The sequence below is a fragment of the Tachysurus vachellii genome, chromosome 6 (assembly GCF_030014155.1).
Source record: "Tachysurus vachellii isolate PV-2020 chromosome 6, HZAU_Pvac_v1, whole genome shotgun sequence".
NCBI lineage: Eukaryota > Metazoa > Chordata > Actinopteri > Siluriformes > Bagridae > Tachysurus > Tachysurus vachellii.
This window is the reverse complement of record NC_083465.1, coordinates 12,749,592-12,775,800: the sequence shown is the minus strand read 5'-3', so window position 1 is coordinate 12,775,800 and position 26,209 is coordinate 12,749,592. Positions and strand designations below refer to the sequence as shown.

The window sequence follows — 26,209 nt, the reverse complement described above, 5'->3', positions numbered from 1 at the left end:
GGCAAGCCATTTTAGCTTTTATACATTCACATGATATGGATTTTTGATATCAAGAATTCAGTTTTCAATACTTAAAATGTAAATATTAAGAGTGTGATTTTTAGTAGTAACCATATTTTTGATATCAGAAATTAGATTTAAATTCAATTGCTAATATTCAACTCAGAATTCTATCTTTGACCGAGAGACGGAGCAAACTTTTTTAAAAGGAGGGAGGTTTGTAGTGGGAGCAGTGGGGTGTCAAGTGTGATTGTGTGGCAAATGGTATACATGGCTCACTGGTCAGGTAGGAGGGCCCCTTAGCAGAATTTTGCTTAGGGCCCCAGGGAGGTCAGGATCGGCTCTGTGTCCAATGATCGGTAAGTTTCCATTCAAAAACGATATACTACCATTTCTGGGTTGTCTGACTTGTCGTTGTGTTTTCGGATTTGTTAATGTGTTTTCGGATTTGTTAATTTGTTTTCAGATTTGTTAATGTGTTTTCGATTTGTTAATTTGTTTTCGGATTTGTTGATGTGTTTTCGTATTTGTTAATGTGTTTTCGGATTTGTTAATGTGTTTTGCACTTCTCGGACACCGTATTATTGTCCTCATTGTAATATTCTCTGGCCATTTTATGGGTGTTTTATGTACAAACTACCAGTGTTTATAAAGGAGACTTTTATTCATCCTAAAAAGTCAATGACAAGAAAAATTAAAAGAATTTTATGTATCAGATTCTGAATAAAAAAAGCATGCACTGGTACAGTTAAGAACACTTATTTATTTATTTATTTATTTATTTATTTATGTGTTTATTTATTTATTTATTTATCCAGTTAGTTAGTTAGTTAGTTAGCTATTTATTATTTATATATTCACCACTTTGTTGCATCTATCATTGTGTTACAGGTTTTGATTTTATTAGAGTCATGCTTTCAGTGACCTTTAGCCTTCGTGTTGTGAACATTATACTAAGAGGTTCCTGGGCTAAAAAAAAAAAGAAAAAATTCTTAAACTAGATTAACAAAAAGACAGAGATCTGAACACACTATTCCATCACAGTTTAGCAGTGAGATTCTTTACTGATAAAATTGAAAGCATCAGGAGCAAAATAGTTGATGTTCAACATATGAGAGCACCTTGTGACCCAGTCTCACCTAAAGCTCTACACTCAAAACTACAGCGCTTTACAAGTACAGGACAGGAAGAGTTAGATAAGCTTATTACTACAGCTAAACCAACAACTTGTTCACTAGACCCCATTCCAACTAAATTACTGAAAGAAGTCTTACATAAAGCTGGTGAGCCTTTTCTTAATATTATTAACTCCTCGCTATCTTTAGGTTACGTCCCTAAATCTTTCAAGTTGGCAGTCATTAGGCCACTCATTTGGAAACAGAATTTAGATCCTAATGAACTATTTCACACCTTCCATTTATTTCTAAAATACTAGAAAAGGTTCTGTCTGTTTAACTGAGCTCCTTCTTACAGGTGAACAATATATTTGAAGAGTTTCAGTCAGGGTTCAGGCCCCATCATAGCACAGAATCTGCACTTACATGCTGATATACATGCTTCCATTAGGGAACATCATTAGAAGACATGGGATTAGTTTCCACTGTTATGCTGGCGATACACATCCAGATGAAATAGCTAAATTGTCCAAATTAACTCAGTGTGTTAGAGAGATAAATGATTGGATGCACGGTAATTTTCTGTTGTTAAACTCCAGTAAGACAGAAATACTACTTATCGGCCCAAAAACCAGTACACAGAAACTCTCACAATTCAACTTCCATTTAGAGGGATGCACCTGGAAAGAAAGACCTGGGTGTTATATTAGACAGCAACCTGTCTTTTGAAAATCATATCGTCCATATAGATGGATGGATGGATGGATGGATGGATAGATGGATGAATCGATGGATGGATGGGTGAATTGATGGATGGATTGATGGATGGATGGATGAATCGATTCATTATATATTCAAATATAATCTAATAAATGTAATAAATAAATATGCATGAATGAATCGATTCATGGATGGATGAATCGATTCATGGATGGATGGATGAATCGATAGATGGATGGATAGATGGATGAATCGATGAATGTATGGATGGATGAATGAATGGATGGATAGATGAATTGATGGATGGATGGATGATGGATGGATGGATGGATGGAAGAATCGATGGATGGATGGATGGATTGATGGATGAATCGATGGATGGATGGAAGAATCGATGGATGGATGAATGGATGGAAGGGTGAATCGATAGATGGATGGATAGATGGATGAATCGATGGATGGATGGATGAAGTTTTGATGCCGTTCAGAGTTGTGACTCCACTCCGCGTTTTGTCATCAGCCGACGTCGGACGTTAAAGAGCCGATCACTGCCTGAGGCCGGAGGGAGTGTAGCTGCACTACAAGATCTAGTACAAGGGCGGTTTATTACACCGAGACAGCATGGCAGTGTTATGAGTAAAAGTTTTTAGGGGACATATTAATGAGTTCATAGTAACTGGACCGACTTAGCCAGTTCGCTAAGTGAAAATGTTAAAGGACCAGGCGTCTTTTACAGGCGTGGAGTATTATTAGCGAGTCAGACGCTGCAACTGTCTCTCCGGTATGTAAAGTATTTGAACTGGCTTTAAAGTGTAAGAACTACTGTAACACCACAACAGACTCGGCGTTAATTAGGGCTATTAGGTCCCTTTTCTGTGATTTTGTATACAGGGTCGATTTCACCCGATTTGAAGCGAGAGTAAGTTGTAACTAGATGCTGGGGCGAGTTTACAGCAACAGTAACGGATAAGTGGCTAGCTGGCTAAAGCTAGTTTAGCCAAGTTAGTAAGTATTCAGCCTGACTACTACTGCAGCTCCTAGCTAACACTTTATTAATAACTTGTCAGCGTTTGCGAAGGATTGGAAACACACACATGGCATTTACACAAATTTTAATTCTAGAAGAAATATAAATGGTTGAAAATGTAATGTCAAAAAAGTTTCCTGAAATGTTCGCTTTCTGGACTGTATATTTTTCCCCACTTTGGGCGTTAGCGACATTTAAGGTCGCATTCTTTTTACCTTAAAACAACGACAATAACATCTTTATAGATATAATTTCTTGTCCACTTAGGCTACATTTGATAAATGTTGGTGTGTTACATTGTAATTAACACACTAAGGAACTTCACACATTGTTTATTGCACTAATACTTCAGTGCATCACATAATAACTTAACAAGTTATGTTACAGTAATAATAACAGCAAAACAAAAATACATCCTACATCTATTCATTACATTTCTAAATGTCCAGGATTTGTGAGCAGGTTTATATTTCTCTTTCTCACTCTTGTAACTATCTTCTTTGCTTTTGTTTCACTGGGATTACTAAACATTTATTACTATTAGTTATTTATAGTTGTTACTGTGTAGCACATTTGAGATAAATAAACAATGTTAGACAAGATATTAGAAGAGATAAGAGTTTACCAGGATGAGGTCGTGATATTTTTGCCTTTTCCACAGACATGCCCAGAAGTTATTGTACTGGACACTAGATAGGGAAGAACAAATTCCATATCTGAAAGAAATTTATCACAACTCCACTTTCCATGTATGCAGACTCATCTTTTAACCTCCTAACTCTCATGAAGCTTAGCTATGCCTTATACTGTCAAACGACCAAAGAAAGTACAGCCTCCACTAAAACAAAATGTCAGAAAGTCTAAATCATTCACTGAGAAAAGGCGAGCAGTAAATTCAAGCAATCCCAGGACCCCAACAACACAGAAACGGCAAATAACCAGAAAGCCCAAAGCAAAGAAACAAGCGACTAGGGTGGACCAGAGACGCGTCATCAGCAAGGTCACCAGTAAAGCCATCTCAGGAAGAGCAAGCAAAACCAATAAGAAATTTAAGGTGACAGAATCTGTCAGGTGCACACGCAGCTCTCAGACTCAACATGGCCTGTTTTCAGACCTCCCAGGCAGGAGGAGGTTGTTTGAAGGCAGGCAGTTGTCTCCGATTGTCCTGCAGGAACTGAAAACTTCCAGGAGGAGGGTGGTCACTAAAAAGACCAACAAAGGCCAGGAGACCAGAGAACAGGATACTATGAAAAACCCAGAACTTTGTGACCCCAAGAGTGATGTCCAACAAAACAAGCCACTTGTTCCTCACAGAGGGCATCCCCCCTTTAACACAGGCTCTGAAGAAGCAACAGTGGAGGAGGACAGAGGATCACCTGTTCCGAATGCTGCTAAGGTGGAGGTGAAGATGGCAGAGGTCACCTCTGAACTGGTTGAAAGTGAAAACAACCCTGGCCCCATTCAAAATGCTGACAAACCAAACACTGAGTTCAGTGATTTGCTTGTGAATCCATGTGAGTCAACCATTAAAGTGGACTTTGGTTGTACACTCAATACCTCAGCATCCACACTTTCACAATCACAGGATATTGAGACTCAAATCACTCCACAACTCTCTTCTCAGCTAGATGTGTTTGTGGTGCCCCTTGAAAGTAAATCACTTAAAGAAACAGCAGCACTTCAGCACACTCCAGATGCTTCCCAAGTGGTAGACAGAGAGTACCAGTGCACCTTAGACCTGAAAACCAAAGATGTGAATAATGTGGATTTGAAAACCAAAGATGCGAATGACAACGATGATGAGATGTACAACAAGAATGAAGGTGCACTGTCACTCCTCTCATTGAGTGAAGGTTTTTACTGCAGCTCTTTATTCAGCCTGGACTGTGAGTCTCAAACAACGGCATATTTCCCAGCTAAACTGTTGAGCAGCTCAGAGAGCACTCAGTCCTCTTTTGACACTGAATCAGAGGCTGGAGGTTCAGGACCATATCCAGGACCAGGGATATTGGATGCTTCTTCCATCCTGGAGGCAGAATTACACCAGCATTTACTCCATTTTCAGGAGAGAAGAGAGATAAAGAAACGGAGAAGATGTGGGGCATGTGTGCCCTGTCTTCGCAAGATCAATTGCGGACAATGCAGCTGCTGCTTAAACCGAAAGACTGGCCATCAGATCTGTAAGCTCAGGAAATGTGTGGAGCTGAAAAAAAGGCCCCGTCTGATCTCTGCTGAAGAGGTAGGAATCCTCACATAATTCACTTTAATGTTTGCGAAATAATGTTTTCATAGTTCCAGAGTACAGCAGATTAAAATGCAGCAAAGTTTATTAAGTATTTTCTTCATATACACATGTTATTTTATGCTCTTTAGCTGTCTGGATTGTCAGTTCAACACACAAGAGAGATTTTAATGTGAAAAGCAGAACTCGGGATGTGACTCACATGAGCTTTAATAGAGTGTTAGGTACTTTTATTATCTAAGAACTGCTTAATAATGCCAGCTGCTGCCGAATGAACGCATCAGCTGCCTTTCCTTTCACATGAATAGGAGAACCCAGCCACATGAGTCGCTGTCAGCTCAGCACGTGGTACGAGTGTCCGTTTGTGTGCGTGTTAGGGAATGATAGCCTTCCGTACGCTAAACTCCCACGATGACGTGTTTCCTTCCTCAGCACTCAAAGCCATAGTACGCTGTGCTGAATGGCAGTTCTGCTCTGAGCATGTCGTGTCACGCATTCACACTGACAACGCTGCCAAAAGGCAAATGTAAGAATACATCCTCCCGTTCTTCAGTCAAGGCCCTTTTTTGAAAATTGCAGTAAATAAGAATCCTGGAATCAGTGTTGTTTTTAGTCTTGTCACTATGAATATACACTTCCATGAATATTGCACATTTGTTACTAAAATGCTGTGGGATTATGTAAATATGTTTTACATAAATATTGTCATATTAAAATAGAAACATCCTTGTTTTTAATAATCCATAGGAACGTCCTTGTTGCTGTCTTTCCTCTTGAGACATCAGTGCCTGACTGTTGCACAGACACACAGACATAAGCAATGGAATATTTCTTACATCATTGCAGTAAAATGTATTACATGTAGCAATAAATTCACTAATTTCTTGGTGAGGTCTTTTATTTCCCTAGAGTTAATGAATTGTGTATATTATTTCTTTAGTTCGTTAAATAGGTTTCTTGTAGCGTATTTATCATGGAATCTTCGGGTTTTGGAGATCATTAACTGATCACTGATTTGCAGGCATCTGTTACAGCTTATGTTTTTCTTAACAGCTCATACTAAAGTCTTGAACTGCTTCATAGATCAAGAAAGATAGCGGAAGCTGTTCACTGTTACATGTTCCAGATGTCAAAATAAAACATTTAGGTTAAAGCAGAGTTTCAGGACAGATGCACGAGGCCATCAAGTGTGTTGTAACACACAATGGAGGCATTTTTAAAAACTAAAAAAGAACTCCTCCTATTTTCCTCATATTGTATAGTGAATCATTATAATGAAAATTAAGGTTTGTGTATGTAGGAGCAGTGTGAGTAAGAGAGACCATCTGGATCTGATCCCTAATTTTATGGTTGGTATCAAAGCCAGCAAATTTACTTACACAATATCATTATGATCAAGACAAGTCTAAGCGCACTGTGGCTTTTGTCTTGTGAATTCTTGTGAAATACTGAACAGCATTTCAGTATTCGACTGTGCTAAAACACTTCACACTTTTGGGGTTGTGTGCAGTAATTTAAGGTCAGCATCATAAACACTTTCACCTACTGGCTAGCTGACAGTAAGGCCTTGTATCCAGAAATTCAATCTGATTTGTCTTATTATTTCTGTATAAGGCACTGCAGCAAAGTATTTGCAATGTATTTGCCCTAGTGTGAGTCAAATCCTCACAATGACACCTCCATCCATGTCCAGGACTCAAAGCAACATTGTCCATGCTTTTGAGTTGGAATGGATGGCATTATTCTTATTTCCCTGTCAGTCGTAGCAGCACTTTATTGTGTAATAATCTTTCTGTATATTTTCTAATATGCAGTTGAAGAAATATTGTGGATAAATCTACAAATGGATTGCCATTTTAAATTTCCATGAAGATTAAATGGATTACATTTCTCTTTTCTGTATGAGGCATTTGATTTTTTGTAAAGGTTAGAAGTTGGAGTGTGAGATGAAGCATGCTGGCAGATCAGGATCAGCCTGTCTCCATGCCTACACCTGCTCAAACAATTGGCAGGTCTTAACTGACAAACTATCCATTCAGGTAACTGAACAGGATGAGGATCGCCCCTGAGAACCGATGTGTAACAAAGCTGAACTGCAGGGATGCACAATGCAGAGCAAAAAACCTTCATTCAGATTATATTGCCACATATAGCATGCATGGCATAAACAAACTCAATTTATGAAGTGCAGGGGCTTTTAACCAGCCACCTTTCTTTTGTTTTTCATATATTTGTTTATTTAGTCATTTAATTTTCAACAGCCTTTACATCTTGGTCAGGATCTCAGTTGATCTTCAGCCTATCCTGGAAATATTGCCAGCGCCCACTCCATCAGATGGCACCCTTCATACACACATCTGCTATTTCAAGTCACAAATACTATATCCTAGGTTTTGTAGGCTTAAATGCCAGTAGTTTATTTAAAAGAATTTATTTCAAAACAGCAGAACTCCTATACAGCGAAAGAAATTGACTTTTTTTGCAATTCAAACAAAGAACACAGGTATGCAGGTGCCTTTAATCATAACAATAGGAATATATCATCACCATTTGTAGTCCAAGTGTGGATATAAATTTCCCCTGTGGAGATATTAACTTATATTTTAAACTTGCTTGGTTTTCTCTTGCCACTTGAATACAATCCAAACTGTGCAGTGCCAAAGTGAAAACCCACACTGCAGCAGTAACCACGACGCTTGTAGGGGATTACGTGCACACGGCCAGTAAATACTTAGCAGCAACACCAAGCCTACAATGGCACATAATTTATACAGCAAACATGCCTACAATGTACTGAGACTTTTACAGCCAAGTCAAATGGACACAGCAAACAAGACAGTGTATTGGTTACTTAGCTAATTGAGCATTTCTACATTGTGCAACATGGCAAAAGATAACAGCGGCTCTTGAACCTACACTAATTTCTGATTTTTATAAAATCACTTGTTCACCCACATTGCATTTCTGAATTGCTACCTCTGAGCTAAAACCACCTGCCAAACTTGTAATAGCTATAATTCACTACTTGCCATATGACTACCTACAATTTAGACAGTAAACATGGCATGTCTGTTTTTTTTCCATTGAGTTCATTTTTCAAACTTGTTTTCTTTTGTCCAAGTGGCTAAAGAATGCTGTGCGCATAGTCAAATGCAACATTAAAACTTGTAGATTTACCATTTATTAATCTCCAGGTGACTAGCTCTATGTTTATGTGGCATATGTGTTTCATGTAATAGGAGGAAAGTTCTGGTCAGCGGGCACTACAGCGAGACAACTCGGCCTGACTGACCATTGCTTGCGTCTGTATGTATGAGATTTAGCGTGCCACAGTGACAGAGTTCTGTAGTTTGCATTGTAAATGCAGCAGGGCTTTGGAGGTGGAGGAGGGAAATTAGGTGAAGTTAAAGTGCCAGTGAAGAAATCAGGTCTGGATACAGACTCACATCAGAGCTGATGTGTCATACTGGGTGTATAAAGTCTTCTAAAACAGAATGAATATAAAATAATATAGCTAAAATTACCTCTGAGGTCACACCCGTTACAGGGTTCTGATCTGTCACCACACATTTCTTAGCAATGTGCATTAAAAATAGTAGCGTTGTTTTTTTATATCCATTTCTAAGTTCACCTGTACACTTGATCAGCTATACAATGCATAAAATACTGTAGCTTCAGGTTCAGAGAATCAAGCTCATGTGTAATAGTGTATAAATCCAACGTACAATGGATTTGGATAGTCCAACGTGGTGTCACGGTTATGCTGAATCCTCAAAGGACTACATCTCCCATCAGCCACTGCACAGCACATGCTCACGACACTCATATCACATGACTGCTTTGCACATAATTCACCTTCACGTTAATCAGCACTAGTATTTGGGTCAAGTCTAGTACAGCACTCAGTGTTTAGTGCTTGTCTGCCGTGGTCGCAATCATAGCACTTGATTTGTGTTTACGTTTATGCCTTGCTCTGCTGTCCTAGTCCGGTTTAGTGTACTCAGTATTATGTGTGCTTCACCTTCATTAAACAAGGTCCGCTGCTGCATCCGCCTCCTGTACATGTTTCCTGACACCTGGTGAAAACAAACATACACATACACACACACACACACACACACATCAGGACCTTCCACTGACATAATTTTGCAGATAATTAATGCTATAAATTCACCTAAATTTATCCCAACCTTTAACCATAGTAACTTCTGTGTTACTAGTTTGAATACAAGTTTGAGTTTTAATAAAACATGTGGTTCTTGATTCTGGGATCAGCTAGCATCAAAACTGTTAGACATTTCCAGCTTTGTTGTGATATTTGGGCATTTGGGCCCCATTAAGATAGAGAAGCGTGCTCCTGCTCACACACACATGCATGCGCGCGCGCGCGCCCACACACACACACACACACACACACACACACACACACTGCTGTTGAACTCATTCAACCCTTTATGGAATTGTATAGTTCAGCCATGGAGGAAGTAAGCCTGTGTGAGCCTCCACCCTTCCACTACAGCACATGGAAGTGCCAGACCCTCAGGACGATGATACTTGGTTTGTATTTAGAACAGTTTGTTTTATTTAGCACATATAACACGTTAGTGTAATGGACGGGTTTTTTAATGTTTAAAATGAAATGGACAGATTTCACAAGAAATAGAACAACTGAACAAGATGGTGTGGGTTGTTCTTACTCCTGTTCATGTGTCATATTGTGAGGTGTGGGCATGGCCACTAGGAGGCTGAGGTGCCAGAAAGGATTGGTGTGAAGCGTGAATGTGAGGAGGCAGCACTCGCTGGCCCAACTATTGAAACATCTTTTCTCCTGTCTGCCTACCACTGCTTTTACCCAGCAGCTACCCAAATCTGAAAAAAAACACCAAGCACATCACGTTCTACACTGGATATCACAACACCGTGAATCATTTTAGCCCTGTGAACACGGCAATCCTTGTAGCTAAAGCTGTTCTTTCTGGGTTCAAGTTATCTAGACCTTCAAATATCTGCATTTGGAATGATCTGTAAAGGCTATTTGAAATGAAGATTGTATGTAGCACCTAGTAGTTTCTCTCACACACAGAAATAAAGTTTAACTCGTATGTGATTTTTAATCCAAAATGACCTGCTAATAATAAGATTTAGACTTTCCAAACTAGATTTGCTTGACTATTTTTTTGGACAAACATAAAAGACCACATGTTTAAAAGTCACATTTATATTATCAGCACGATGCCCTGGGCTATTTTCTCCCAGGACTATAGAGTAAAATAGAAACGGCTGCAGATGTGAACCAAAAGTCTAATGTTACTAGACTATATGTTCCATTCCTCACTATCACTATCTTATTTCTAGTCCCACTTTCCACTTCAGAATAAATGATGTATTAGGTTATTGTGCCTACTAAATTGTTCAGTAAGTGCATTTGAAAAATCTTTCCTTAATCGTCTAGCACTCATCTTACGTGTTCTAATTTTAAACCTAAACTCATAAACATGTCAGTTACAGGAGACTGATGGATTTACTTTTAGGCTACAGTTTGAGCAGTGGTTAATGTTAGCCTTTCTACTGAAGGAATAATTGAATGTTATAAAGTCTGAAAAGTGATTCTCAGTTGTCCAGGTTGTTTCTAAGAACGATGTGCTATTTGAAGTGCTGTTACAATGCTCAATAAGGCAACAGGCAATAATCTGGCTTTATGTTTGGTCTGGTCTTACTCTATATTATGCGTCCCTGATGATTACAGTTACATACTCACTGAGCACTTTATTAGGAACGCCAGTATGCCGACTCATTCAGGTTGGTGAAGCTGGTTTAATAGTGTGGGGAATGATTTCTGGGTATGATTTGGGCCTGAGTTTGTTTTTTTTTTTTACTGTTGTTGCTGAGCACATGCTAATAATCATAGCAACAATTCACCCAATTCCTAAGGTCTACATCCAGCATGTTAATGCACCAGGTCACAAAGCAGAAGTCATCTAAAATCTGGTTTCATGAACAAGACAAGGGTTCTTCAGTGGCCTTCTCAGTCACTGAATCTGAATCCAGTAGAACACCTTTGAATTGTTGTAGAACTGCACGAAAGTGTTCCTGAAAGTTCTGCAGGAATTTGTGGTCCAGTCATTTCAACATGGACCACAATCTAAAAAGGAATATTTCCAACATCTGGTGGAATCCATGCCATGAACAATTGAGGCTGTTTTGAGTGCTCTTGGTGTTCCTGATAAAGTGCACAGTGAGTGTATACACTGCATATGCAATTATAATGTCACTACTGAGGATTTGTGCAGAGATACAGATGGCCCACATCTTATATAAAGACCCATGTGCATCAACTTCAACTTTGGCTCACATACTTACTCAAGTCTAACTTGGCAGCTGTAACAGGACATCAGGTTTCTCTCAAGTGAGATAGGTCGAGGAAAATTACATTTGTATGACCTGCTGGATTTCCAATAATATTTTTCTTCTGATTGGGACCATAGCTGTTGTCCATTCTGAAATGATAAAATAAAATTAAAATATGATGAAAGGGGACTGGCCATGGAGAAGTGATGAAAAGCAGTTACATTAAAGTGTCCTTCAAAAATGTAATCATAGAAGGGTATAACTAAAGCATCGCTAAGTAGGGTTTTTATTATAATACTGTCCGAGGCTTTGAAAATGTGTGTTCCATATGGCTTTTACTTTTAACCATCATAAAGAGAAATTGTTCAGAATTCTCACTGGAAAGAGTGCAGCCTTCATAGGAAGTTGGCATTGGCATGATAACGCCAGTAACTTGTGACTATGAAATTGCAGGCTGGTGTTAATCCTTTAGATTCTGTTGGCTTAGCATGATACAACACAAATAGGGTACAGGGATTATATCAAAGTTAGCAAAATGCCATGATACACAATCCAAACTGAAAGTGATGCACATGTGTTTTTGCAATAATTCAACCGTGTCAGTATAAACACTGCCAGTATTTACATTATATATGCCCGCAGTGTTTATGTGTAACTACACATGTATTAGAGGCACTTTCTTAAAGCAGAACCTTTGGTCTTCTTTCACACACACACAAACACACACACACACATATGGACACAAACCACACAGCTATTCACTCTCTACTTCCACACTACTCAGGGACTCTGTGGGCTGGATGACTGGATCTGTTTCTGTTGTTAGTGATAATAAAAGCTGCATGCAGCAAGAGTTTCAGTCCAGTGCTGCTCATGTGCTTCATACTCTGCCCTTTGAAAGACCATGCATTTACATTTACATTTACAGCATTTAGCAGACGATGCTCAGTGATGTCCTTATCAAGGGACTCATTGATCTTTTAAACATTTTGAAAGCATTCATTTTCAAAAGAAAGATTCAAGCCAAGGAACTAATTAGACTGCAAATTAAAAAATAATGACTTTTTATTTAAATGACTTACAAGGTTATGATACGATTCTTCTTTCTTCTTATTAGAAGATTTTGGTTCACTGGTCGTGCTGTCTTGGGGCTTATTCATCGCGTGGGTTCATGCATGGAGTCATGATTTCCAAAACTGTCACCATTAATGCAAACATTGGAACATTTCACCATTTCTGCCTCCCACTAGCACCTGAATATTCCGTGGCGTGGTGTAGAGGGACGGGGTGAGCAACTCCAACCATCTAACTCATTAATTAGCTGTAATCGTGGGACAGTTAATGCTGGAACTGCTGGTGACTAATGACAGTTGGTCCCCTTGTTAAATCTCAGCATATGGGACACGTTCAGAACAAGCCAATAGGAGTGCCTGAGAGATGCACCATCATCAACTGCAGGCACCTTCATCAAAATGATCTAATGCTTCCCTTGATGTGTATCCCATGTTCAGTGCAGTGACATAACAAATGCTTGAGCTTCTGTGTCTATACCAATGACCCAGGAATATGCTGTGTATATTTATGAAAAGACCAAAAATCAACCTCCAGCATGGATTCTAGACGACAACTTTTAAGGCAAACATTAACCTTATGTATTGTCAAAGTGAGACTTTTATTTAAAATCAAAGAGAAGAATTTTATGAGTGGTCCCATGCTGCAAAAGATCACTAGCCAACCACATAAATATAGCACGATTACTCACAAATAGCATCAGCTGGATTTTCTGCATTCAGAGTTTACCTCATCGTGTTCACGCTGCTGTCTTCCTGTCTAAAAGGATCTCACGAGCTCTATTATTCGGCATTTGTGACGTGAGGACTGTGTCTTTCTGAAGGCTGCTGATTCACTGCACGACCCAGAGTTCTGCTAACGACCGCGCTCGTCATCGCCGAACGCACGATGACAATAGCTGGGGTGAGGGAGGGGGAGAGGGGGCTCACAGATCAGGAGAGAATAGAAGGTTTCAGGAAAGTAGAAGCAAAGTTCGTATATAGTGGGTTTAATTAAGTGTGTGTATCGTATGTAAACAGACTAGTATTAAGCTCGTCTGACTAGTTCAGTCCCAATCTGGCATTGAGCCTAATGTTAGAACCTGTCATTCCACCTTGGCTCAATGTCACTTCTCAACAACTTCACCTGTGATCAAGCAAAACAGCAAATCGGTCTCCACACCTTTTCTGCCAGGTACGCTCTTAGTTTCTATCTAATCATTCATTTAAATGAGTGCACTCTTCCTATAGAACGCATGATGCATGACTGTCGTTTTTATTGTATATACTCACCTGTAATAATTAGACTAGGTGTGTAACAGTGACGGTTCGCTTCAGCTGCCAGCAGTAACATTCAACACATTTATGTCACTCTGTAACTAAGGAGTAGTGTTTGTTTGTTGTAATAAAGGATCATCAGTGTTTCCGGGTGCTTCTGTGTAACTCTGAATGTTCCTAAGCGTGCAAAAAGCCTTGTGTATGTTAAGACAAGTTGGAGAGGACTAATAATCTACATCTCATGGGAGAGAGACCAGCTGTGAACTTATATGTTGTTTTATGAGAGAGTGGTGCACCTCGTTGTAGTGTTATTTGAAGAAATATGGGTTATTGTAAGTAGTTACAAGTAAATAAATTAGTCACATTTTGTTTTGTGTTTGTAATTCCATATATATATAAAATTAATTAATGCCAGGCTACTAGAGTGCAGAGAAATCTGAGTGTGTGGTTTACATTTGTCTTTTAGCCCTATAGTACAACCTGTTCCCACTCGAACGCAAAGCTCTTCTTGCTCTTCTAGCTCCAGTCCAGCACTGCAGTTGTCCAGCCCACAGCTTGTCTTCTGCCCTCGTACGTACTTCTAGAGTAAGAGCCCACATAGGGGATCCTTTGTTTAGGAGGGTCTAGGCATGGCTGATGATTTACAAGCTGCTAAAGTCTCCACGCGATTGGCTGCCTGTGCTGTGTGCGCGTCGGTCAGAAGCATGCGTCAGGCGTCTGCGGCAGTGTGTAGCTGTTTTGCTCTGTGCTGATCATGCAAACCTGGGAAGCTCATTTCACATCGACCACTACAGCCACTTATTCTTCTAAATCCATGGGAGGCAAGATGGCTACCTTTTAGGATTATGCTGCCTAAAATCGAGGGCTTGCCCCTGAGGAGCGATAAGGTATACCACTGGCTGTTTTTTTTTTTTTTTTTTTTTTAAACAGCTATTGTCTCAAGGAGACAGCAGTGATATGACTGTAGGTCTGCTCATTTGCTTTGTGTATCTGACGGTGTTTTGTTCTTTATTCCCCTATCAGTAACATGTGATGTTTATGTTTTGATTCTCATTTTCAGGTGAGATGCAAAGATCTTTCCAAACCACAGAAAAAGAACCGAGTCTCCAAGGTAACAGACAACCACTTTTTGCTATATAAAGGTTTTCTCTTTCTTTTTTCTTTTTTTTTTTTTTTTGTTTTTTTTTTTTTTTTTAATTTAAGTATGGATTTGGCACCTGCCGCTCTTTGAGGAACGCTGCATTTGTAATCTGCATGGACGTATATTTACGCTGCCTAGCTGGCAGGAGCAAGCACAAGATTTTCATCTGCACTCTCTTTAGTCTGTTTTCTATTGAGTTGAGTGAAGTTGCGAGACAGGAAAGGAGTGCTGTATGAATGAAGCCACCGCAAGCAGCTTCAGAGAAACTCTCACCAGGAAGGAAGCATGCTTTTAGAAGTCACGTTGCAGTAAAAGCTCAATACTCTGAAATGGTGCACTTGATGCAGTATTTGGTTAATTACTCTTTGATGGGTTTACAGATTGCTAAAGGAGCAGCATAACATTTGTTAATCGAGTCAAGTTTGAAGGTACTTTTTTTTTCCGCTTTCAGAACTGTAACTTGTAGACCAAAAAAGAAATCTAGACCAAAAGCATCAATCTGTGACCTGCTTGTTGTGACTTTGATCCTCAAAAAGGTTAGTTGTGATTCTTTGTTCTGAGACTGAAGAAGCAGAAAGATGAATGAGAATGTGTTTAGGTTGCATTAGCTTTTATTAACTAATGGACTTATATATTGAATTTTCTCTTTTGTAAATGGGAGATTTCATCAGTGTTTGTAGATAGCAAGATGCAAAAGATGTGAAGTGTTTCTTCTGTGTTTGGGTTGGACACGCCCACCCTGCTCTAACTTTCCCTGGTAACGCTTCCTTAGGGAGGCTTCTTAGAATTCTGTAGGCAATACGTGCTCTGTTGCTAGGGGTGTGCGTTTTTTTTTTTTTTTTTTTTTTTTTTTTGGGGGGGGGGGGGGCGTTTTGCCATGTCTACGGTCTGTGTGTGTGCGTGTGTGTGTGTGTTTGTGTGTGTGTGTGAGTGAACAGGGTGGTTTATACCCTGAAAAGGAGTCAAGTGTGACTTTCTGGGTTTTCATGGCTTCAGACACAACACGTAAGAAACAAAGAGGCCGAGATGTGTGACGTGCTAAGAATCAGTAAATCATCTCTTTAATGCCAAGTAGTGTTAATTTCTTCACCTATTTTTAATTTAGTCTTAGTCTTAGTCTTGTGCCAAATGTCCTTGTTAGTTTTAGTCATATTTAGTCATTCACATATCTTTTTTGTTAGTCAAGTTTTAGTCGACTAAAAGTCTCATCATTTTAGTCTAGTTTTAGTCAAAATAAAACTCAAGGTATCTTAGTCAAGTTTTAGTTGACTTAAAAGTCTTTTAATTTTAGTCAAGTTTTAGTCGACTAAAAGTCTCATCATTTTAGTCTAGTTTTAGTCAAAATAAAACTCAAGGCATCTTAGTCAAGTTTTAGTCGACTTAAAAGTCTTTTAATTTTAGTCTAGTTTTAGTCAAAAAATTTTAGTCTTTTTTTTAAAATAACACATTATTACTGAGATTATTACTGATAAACATTTCAGTAAAAAAGTGTTTCACATATATCAAACATTGGTTAAATGTAATAATTACCTGACAAAATACACTTGTTGAATGATTTTTGTTGAATGCAAATGTTAAACGTGTCTGGAGACACATTCACAAATGATTAACCTGTTCTGAAGAGTATTTTATTTTAACCAACACAATTCAAAAGCTGGGGCCCAACAGACTCTGACTGACAACTTAAGTTACAAAGGTTTTTAAAACTGTTTTGGTTGCCTTGTGTCTCATCTTTCTGTTCAAATCAGAAATAAAATAAATATACTCAGAAAAACTGAAAAGCCTACTTTACTGTGGGCCTAAAATACAACCTATTTACAGTCCGCGAATCACAAAAGTATCAGTGAGAAGTTGAGAACACTCGTTTAAAAAGTGCATTCACTCGAACTTGACTGCACATCACATTTTTTACTTTATTGATACTGCTTTTAATCGTAATGCAAAGACCGGTCATCGGGACATAAGCTGTCATGTACAATAAAAGAGCCTGCGCAGCGACAGGAAATATAATTTAACACAAAAAGACTGCCTAGACCAGGAGTGGACTTGCGCTAGCGGTGCTTGCGGCGTGTGGACGAATTCTTTCTACGCACACCCTCAACAGCCCGAAGCCGCAAACTCGTTGTGAATATTTTAAAGGCGTAACAGCTGATGAAAAAGCAGAGACAATTGTAGACGAAAATGAAGAGATTTTATCTTAGATTTTATTTTATACAAAACATTTTCTTCTCGTGTTTTTCCGTCAACAATAATGCATGTTAATTTAGTCTTAGTCAGCGTTTTTGGACAGTGGTGCAGTCTTGTCATCATCTCGTCTTAGTCATAAAAAAAAAAAAAGGTTGTTGAACATATTTCGTCTCGTCTCATCTGACGAAATTAACACTAATGCCAAGTGATCCAAACAAGCACTGTTTGTGCTTTGTGTTTTTTTTTTTTTTTTACAGTAAACAAGAACCCTTGCTATAATAAGTTGTTTCATTTTCGCTTCTGCTCCACACATGCAAAGAGACAGCATGGAGTCATTAATAATTTACTATAGACTATCAGGTTAATGCAAAGGCACATAAAGCATATGGACCTTACTGATTATCACCCTTGTCAATTTTATTTCCATTTGTGTTTTTTTGTTTTGTTTTGTTTCAGAAAAAGCAAGCAAGTATCTTGACTCAAGTATCAGAAATAACGGGTACAAGAGAGGATTTGGATATACATTTTCTGTACATATTACCAATTCTGTATTTATTACTAAGCCAAAGTTGATTCAAGGTTCTTTCACCATTTCCTCATCATATTGCTGAGTCCTTTTCGTCTGACAGAAATGTCATCCACATTGAGATCAGAGAGATGCGTGTTAATATCCTCCACTCAGCTGATTTCCACCAGATTTCATGAGGTGCTCGGTCAGTTAAAGTTCAGATGTGTTCGATCTCTACAGTGTTCTCGAACAGCGAGTTATCTCCTTCACACAGGTGTGTGTGTATACTAAGTAAGTTAGGAGTTTTATTGTCATGTCACATTATTATTAGTAATTTCAGCCAGCTTTTGAAAAGCTAATGGAGAGAACATTTCTGCAGCGATAAGTCGACAAGACTAAGACTTCACCGAGTACTTTCATGTGTTTGGATGTTAGAACATATTTTGTGTGTATTTTTATTAGGTGTATATAACAATGCAGTTTTATTTTGAAGATATCAGTTTCTCTCAGCACATTTTTAAGCGGCCAAAATTCTGCCCAAGTAATAAATGCAAGTAGTTATGGGCAGTACCAAAGCCTTCTTATCAACACGGTCCAGTTGGTGGCCATCCTGCCAATTCCTTCCAGGCACTTATTTTTAGTCATACAAGACCAGACCAAACCTTCAAGGACGGATTCAAAATTTCAAATAAAATCTGACAAAACTGTAAATAACATGTGGTCTTTGGCTCCAATAATATGTGAAAAGATTTTGTTGAATGTGCATTTTGAAGTAAAGAGTCCTATATGTGTGATTGTGTCACTGAAAGACTTGATAGGTTCTGTCTTTACTAACAGTATAATTGGCTCTTTTTAGTGCTGAGGAGGGACTTATGTAAAAGAGCTGCGATGCATATGTGAATGTTACATATGACATTATCATGAGCTGTTTCTACCGAACAGAAAACAAAAGTGAAAACAAAAGTGCATCTGATGCTACTGATTTTTGGTCTCTGAAGTCCTTTGACTTAGAATTAAGGTCAGTGCCAAACTCTGACACTTTGTTGTAACCAACCTTATTGTCACAGTTCCTGCCTCATACAGTACTTCAATACACAGAATAAAAAACTAAAGCACCTAAATTAGTAACCGATTCTCAGGCGTCACACATCCTGTCGAGACATTTAAAGCATGCACTTAAAGATTAGAATGAAAATCAAAACTAGTTCATGACCTGTTCATGATAATCAGCCTCATCTTTTCAGCCTACATTTACCTCATTCATATCTAATTAATATGTAAGTAAATCATTCATCTTCAGTCACCGCTTTGTCTTGGTCAGGGTTGCGATGGATCCAGAAGTTATCCCAGAAACACTGGAAAACTGCTGTCCTGAGACCTGTATGCAAGAAAAATCTGCCAGCTTCAGAGGTGTGAACCAAACAGGACATTATGCAGCTGCGTAACCCGAGTCTGAACACAGAAACCTTTCCTAGCGTAAACACTGATGAAACATTTGAACTTACGTTGCTGAATCAGTCACTAACTCCGAATGCGTTTTATTGGCAATGAAACTGATTAACCACTTTACTTGAAGTTCTATGGTGATAGTCTTTTCTCTAAAGCATGACAATGTACTGTAACTATCTAAAAAAAGTAACTTTTTTAAGTTACGGGTCACAAAGTACAAATAATAACAGCACTCTTCGATTTAACTTCTACAGCATATCCAGTACTATAAACAGAAATTCTGAAGCTCTTCCAGCATGATATGAATAGATCATGAAGGCGTACAGCAGAATCTGGTCATTTCCGTGAGCTGCCTGTTCAGTTCCTGGACACGTTCCATGGTTGTTGTGAAAAGTAGTTTCTGATGTTGGCTTCTTTCAGTTTTTTCCTACTTCTGGGTTACATGCTGGTGAAGCTAATGATTATACCTTTCATTTATTTTCCTCCAGTGGTAACAGTTGCAGGTGCTGCCAAAATTATTGCCTCACTCTGCTTTTGGCACAGCTAGTCAGTTGCATCACTCTATGTCCTGGTGTAAAGGTTGTGAAAGGGGAGTATGTGTAAAATATTATAAACAATAATTTAAACACATGCTGATGTATTACTCAGATCCTCAGGTTGACTCAAAGGCATTCAATTCTTAATTTTTTTTTTTTTTTTATTGTATTAAGTTTTTTTTCCTTATTAAATTTGATTTCAATTCTTTTTGTGTTTGTGTATACTTCTCCTTAGATTTATGCAAGAAGAAGAATTTAAAGCAATGTACTGTTTGAATTCAATTATAACTGCACCACTTGAGTGGTGTGCATTTGACTGTCGATGCTTTTATTCTACTAGAGTTTTGTGTATTACTTTTTCAGACACTACATCCTGATTATCCAAGATATAACAATATTAGTGACTGGGATTGAAGGCCATGAATATTCAAAGTCCAACTGACAACTGAGGCTTTTACAGCAGCAAACTGTTTATATATTTCATTTTTTTGTAAGGACCTGTGAAACGCAGCTAAATAATACAGTTATAACATGAAAGTCAACACAACTATATACTTTATAATCCAATGGTTTAAGCCTTCGTTGATCATTTTGCCTGTTTTCAAATTGGTTAACAGTTACTTATATTACCTAAAAATAAGCTCTTCCTCTTTTTAGAGCTAACAGCAAAACTTGAAAATAGAAACTCTCTGAAAATAGTGTGCTATACAGTAAGTGTGCTAGCAATGCTCTGTTAATTGTGGCAAGGCACAAAAACTTTAAAAGGAATAATGAAAAGAACAGAACTAAACAATACATTCCATCGGAGATATTGAAATATTAAATGCAAGCTTTTCTTCTAAGAATAACTAGACATCCCTGCCAAAAAGTACTAAAACCTTTGAAGGCATTGACTGAGATGTCCAAAACAAAATGTGCCTTTGTTGAGTTCAGGCCGTAGTCTTGTTGTGGCACCATCGGGCTGTTGATTTGTGATGACCAGTAACAATATGTGTCACATCATTCCTATGCCAAGACCTATTTAGTCATCATTCTGTTTTTCCTTGCCCAGGTTGAGTCACAGGGCATCTCAGTAAATGGCACTAGATCAGAGCAGATGGAGGAGGAGGTGCCAGAGGACGAGGCATGTGATGTATCTCAAGAACACTCTGCTCCACCTGACTCACCCACGCCTCTCCAGCACGGCGCAGCACCAATGTCAGCTGAGAACGATTTCCGGCCTGCTGTCAGCCACCATGCACATCCTACTCACCATGACTCTCACAATGGTGCTAAACATGTAAAACCAAACACTGAGAAACTTACAGATCAGACCAAAACACAGACTGAGCCCCAAAGGACCTTGAACATGCTCACCAGCATTCAGCCGCCCGAGGCGCTCCCTGAACCGATGGAAAATGGAAAGATCAAAATGGAAGAGCAGAGCATGGTGGCAGATGAAAAATTTACATCCCACTGTGAAGATGCTTTGTCTACACTAGCAACTGTAGTATGTTCCTCCATCACCGATAGGAAGGCTTTGGAAGAGAAGCTGTTTGGTCCACGAACCTCTGATATCTGTTCTTTTAAAAGTGAACAAGAAGAACCATATCAGAGTCATAAACACAAAGAACAGACTTTTAACAATCAAGAAGAGGGTGATAACCCTCATCTTAAAGACTCATTTGCACTGTCTTTTCCCAATATCCAGTCTTTAGTTGAGCATAGGAGCATAAGCATTGATCAGGCCATAGCTATTGAGGCCTTAACCCAGTTGGCAGCTACCCCAGAAACAATGTCCTTCAAAACAGATTATCAGGGTCAGAACCCTCAGAATGAAAGCACATTGTCCATGAATTTTGCATCAAGCAAGCCTATACCTCTTCGAGAAGCTAAGTCTGTATCAGAGGTTGTTTCCAATAAAGTCCCCGTAATTAGTTCACCGTTGCATCAGACATCTGTTATTTGCAGTCCACTCAACAGGCAAGAAAATTCCAGCCACCGCAGCACATCCACCCCCAACAAACTGTCTTTACACGATCTCTTAAAGGCTAGCTCAGAATGTGAAAAAACCTTGCACACCCAAGAGAATGGAAGATTAAGTCAAGCACTTTGTAAAACAGAGAGAATAGATGGCACTTTTAAAAAGATTAAACATGTTGATAGATCACATAGTTCAAGGAGGAGAGATGAAGAGGAGGTTGCTGCCCAGTTGGTGCAGCTTGCATTCATGATTGAATCACAACACAAGCCAGTATCTTCTGAAAACAGTCCACCCAAGGGAACGTCAGTTCAGGCTATAAAATACAATCATCACACCATTGGGCAGCATTTAAAGAGGCAAAGCAAAACAAAATCAGCCTCGTCAAGTCCAAAGTTATCAAGAAAGAGAGCCACTGAGACAGAGGGAGGCAATCACAGGATACCACTAGCTAAGAGATCACCCAATGGCAAAGCACCTCCCAAGATGAAGGGTAAAAGGGAGGCCTTGCAACAAAAGGCTAAATTGCACTCCAAAAGGAATCCTTTTATGCCCCAGACACAAATAGACTTGAAAAAATACCTTGGACATGCTAATGATGAAAATAGGCGACTTTTTAATTTCAGCAACTCCCACAAGAGAGAGCACTTAGACCTGCAGACTCTCATGAGCTCGGGGAATCAGAATACTCAGCATTTCAAAACAGACCATACAGGTCTTGGTCACTGCCATGGCAACCAGTGTCAACCAAATGGACATTGTCTTAGTCTTACAAACGGTCACCTAGGTGCTACTCAAGGTCAGAGACGTGAATGTGAAGAACATTTTATTTCTCAGGTATCGAAAACCTACAGTGTGTTGAATCATGGTGCTAAACCACAAGCCCCCTGTGCCATGCCTAATGTTCAAAGGCCAGATCCATCAGCGAGTCCAGGGAGGCAACATAAAGCAAACAGTCTCAACTGTGAGTCACGTCAGACTTTTGTTGATCAGAACGGGTATTACAAAGTTGAGACATCCGGCTCTGTGACAGTCTTGTCCGTGTCAGGTCAGCATATGGAAAACGGTGACATACAATGTCATGGAGAAAACACTCCTACCAAGCACATGCTCGAAAGGTATTTAGAATCTCCATTAAAGTTTCTGGACACCTCAGCCAAGAATCTGATCAACACTCCCTCAAAAAAAACACTGGAACCCCCCTCCTGCGACTGTATGGGTAAGCTGTAAAACATCACTTTTAAAAAGAAGACAAACGCTGTTACTAGAAGGAATTTTTCATAAACACATTGCATTATTTTATTTGTAGAACAAATCATTGAGAAGGAGGAGGGCCCATTCTACACACACCTTGGATCTGGGCCAACTGTAGCGGCAGTGCGAGAGATGATGGAGAACAGGTGACATACATTAATCTTAAACTTTATACTACTTAAGTATAAAGGATAGATTCCCCATTAAACACAAGATAACCTAGACCTGGTTTGATGCAATATGACAAGGCATAATAACAACAAATTGATTGAAATTTTTCAAACTTGGTAGTTTTGAAAGAATGGGAGGATAACTCTCTTTCATTGGGATTGACAGGTAAAGAGAAGCATAGAAGGCAATAAGGGAATGAAGGATTCTCTCAGTCTTTTTCAAATCTTTACACAGTGCAAAAGGAAATTAATTAGATAAAATCTCGAAATAATTAAACTTTATTAAATTCTACAGTTAAATACATACAATAGTTTCCCAATTATTGTCTGTTTTTTTTTTTTAAATTCATGCCACAAGTTGAATCTTTGTAAAATTGCACAATGAAACACGAGTGTGTTCAAGCAGAAAAGCCAAACCTGGTTCTTATGCACTATAGAAATTACAACAGGAAGCCACTTTGAGCCACGGGGGCCCAGCAGAGTGACTTACTACACTTTAGGTTTACAGATGACCTGCTGCAGGCTTATGTCTGTGATGAATTTAGGTGCAATGTGTAATGGATCCCTTTTTAAAAACCACATTTTTTTTACCCTCTAGGTATGGGGAGAAAGGCAAAGCTGTGCGCTTAGAAGTTGTGGTATATACAGGAAGAGAAGGGCGGAGCTCACAGGGTTGTCCAATAGCCAAGTGGGTAAGTGATCAGTGGAAAATACGTTTTATTCCATTTTTTCCCAGATTAAAGTGTTCTTGTTGGTGTATGTAGGTGCAGTGTAGTATGTAGTTGGTTTTTTTTGTTTGTGTTTTTTTTTTTTTTTTTTACATGTTATGCCCTGGAGTCTGCTGTGGAAATTTTTTTTCTAAATTTAACAGTTATTTAGCCTTTTCACCAACACCTCAAATGTGATTATACTGTATATACTGTATATTGTATACATATAGCCTTAGAATTAGTTTCTTTAAAATGGAAATGATTTAATTAATTACTTTGTTTAGTTTTCAACAAGTTTTCAACATGTTTAAATGTAAAACACAGATGACAGACTGCAAGTACTTATCAAGAAGGAGTGAAGAACAATTAAAACAAAAATTGATGAATTATAGTCTCTTAACTACTGCATGTGTATATATATATGCCTCCTGTGACTGAAACACACACTACATGACTGTGCCAGCACTAAGAATGGTCTTTTACCCAAATAACAGTGGGCAATGAACCGCTATAGTCTTGCAGTCAGTAAACATTGATCTAGTTAGGAATTAGTGTTTTTTCTGTTCAGTTTCATTGCTGTTCAGATATTTTGGTTGATGGACTGTTGTCAACCTAGCAGTGACAGAGAAATCCCAGTTACACCGGAACCCCACACAGTACCATGCCAATGCAGTGTCAGTCTCATATACATATAACATACATATGGCCTAACATATGGCCTGTTTTCACTGATAGAGAAGCTAAAAAATTGTGTGTAGCAACAGGTGAGTTACAACCTTGACTATTGCACTGCATTGCTTCCAGGGCTTCCTACAGCTACACCAAACAAACCACAACTTGCAAAATGAAGCAGCAAGAATATTAACATGTAGTAGAATACAAAAACATTTTTGACCAGTTTTTGCATCACTCTGGCTTCCATTGACTATAAAACTGCATTAGTAGTATCTTCATTTCTTAATACTACTGCACCTACATACATCTCTGTATATCTGATAAACTATGTCTAAATGTCGATGCTGGCCTTCGCCACGTTCTGTGAATGATGCGTAGAATGAGTGGTGTAGTAGCCTTTTTAATGCATAAGAGATCTGAAACACATTTCCTTTAAATGTTTATCAAGCTTCATATATCCCTAAAAAAATTTACTCTTATAATCTTATACTATTTGAGTTATTTTTTATTATTCTATATTCCACACATTTTATTATATATTTTTATAGTTTCTTTGTATTGTTTAATGTATTATTTATTTCATTGTAGTTTACTTATTGCTTTTTTTTAACTATTTATTTATTTATTTTATTACATTTTGTTTATTTATTTCTGTTTTTAGTTTAGTTAACTGTGTCAACTGTATGTAGTTGAACTAATAGCACTGTATCTGCTTTTAGTTCAACTTTCAATTATTTCGATCAATTTTAGATAATTGTTAAATGATATATAATTATATAGCGTTTGCACCTGTATACATACAGTACGTTGTGGATCATACATGAACAATCTAGTGCAGGCTAAGCTTGTGCAAGGTGAGAATAAATAAGGCGTACGTATTTACTTGTTGGTGAGAACAGAGAATTTTGGTGAAGGTTAAGCTTCATGTGCTGGGGTTTTAGAAAATCCAAAACAATAGTTCAAACACATTCATAACACAGAACAATAATTCAGAATATAAGCACAATATAAATTGAATAAGCACAAAACAAATGTCATACTCTGAAATGGCATAAATGAATCAGTGTCTCTGCTTACTTAATAATGATATCAGAAATAAGTTTCAAAGTGCAAACAGGAACAGTATGTACTTACTGTACTTCCTCTGTACCCTCTTCCTCTGAGTGAGTCCTCTGCTGGTGTGGAGGTGTCACAGTATGAGCTGGTATGACCCTGTTATATAAACTGGTAGGAGTGGATTTGAGTGGAAACAGTATTGATGCATCACCCATGGTAAAAATTTACCAATGCTGGATTTGCCTATCAGGTTATCCGTCGGGGCAGTGAAGAGGAGAAGCTGCTGTGCCTAGTGCGTCAGCGCACGGGTCACTGCTGCCAGAATGCAGTTGTGGTCATCCTCATCCTAGCCTGGGAGGGCATCCCACGCAGCGTGGCTGACAGACTGTACCAGGATCTCACCAACACTCTCTACAAATACGGTTCGCCCACTAGCCGCCGCTGTGCCCTCAATGAGGAGTGAGTCAGAACTTGCAGAAAATGCCCATGATTCATATTCATATCCACACATAATCCACAAACGGGAGGTTAATTAACACTGATGAATGAAAGCGGCTAGTTATTATTTTGTTAAGAAGAAAGTATAACTATATGGCAAATGTTTTTTTTCCTTCCTTCTCAGTCGTACCTGTGCTTGCCAGGGTCTGGACCCAGAGACCTGTGGGGCCTCATTTTCTTTTGGCTGCTCGTGGAGCATGTACTATAATGGATGCAAGTTTGCACGCAGTAAAGTGCCCAGAAAGTTCCGTCTGCAGGGTGACTACCCTGAGGAGGTAAGAGTAAT

At 38.7% G+C, this 26,209-nt stretch overlaps 1 protein-coding gene and 1 long non-coding RNA gene across 7 annotated transcripts in view; one reads left to right on the top strand and one right to left on the bottom strand.

Moving 5' to 3' along the window:
• Positions 1-2,403: 2,403 nt before the first annotated feature.
• Positions 2,404-26,209, top strand: part of tet1 (tet methylcytosine dioxygenase 1) — a 34,825-nt gene continuing 11,019 nt past the window's right edge. Inside the window, exons 1-8 of one of the 5 annotated variants that reach the window (XM_060872328.1) lie at positions 2,404-2,616; positions 3,524-5,101; positions 14,840-14,890; positions 20,652-22,779; positions 22,870-22,960; positions 23,583-23,676; positions 25,676-25,884; positions 26,048-26,198. In XM_060872328.1, coding sequence (XP_060728311.1) covers positions 3,659-5,101; positions 14,840-14,890; positions 20,652-22,779; positions 22,870-22,960; positions 23,583-23,676; positions 25,676-25,884; positions 26,048-26,198 — 4,167 coding nt within the window. In that variant the 5' untranslated portion in view covers positions 2,404-2,616; positions 3,524-3,658. Of the gene's footprint in view, positions 2,617-3,302; positions 5,102-14,081; positions 14,667-14,839; positions 14,891-20,651; positions 22,780-22,869; positions 22,961-23,582; positions 23,677-25,675; positions 25,885-26,047; positions 26,199-26,209 lie in introns of those variants that run through there. The other 4 variants (XM_060872330.1, XM_060872327.1, XM_060872331.1 and 1 more) reach the window with 4 other exon arrangements.
• On the bottom strand, positions 8,413-13,516 carry LOC132847233 (uncharacterized). Of its 2 annotated transcripts, none has more exons than XR_009648608.1 (3): positions 13,215-13,516; positions 11,465-11,601; positions 8,413-9,180 (listed from the first exon to the last, which is right to left on the bottom strand). It is a non-coding gene; the product is annotated as an uncharacterized LOC132847233 (long non-coding RNA). The 2 variants fall into 2 exon arrangements; XR_009648609.1 differs by having other exon boundaries at positions 13,253-13,516.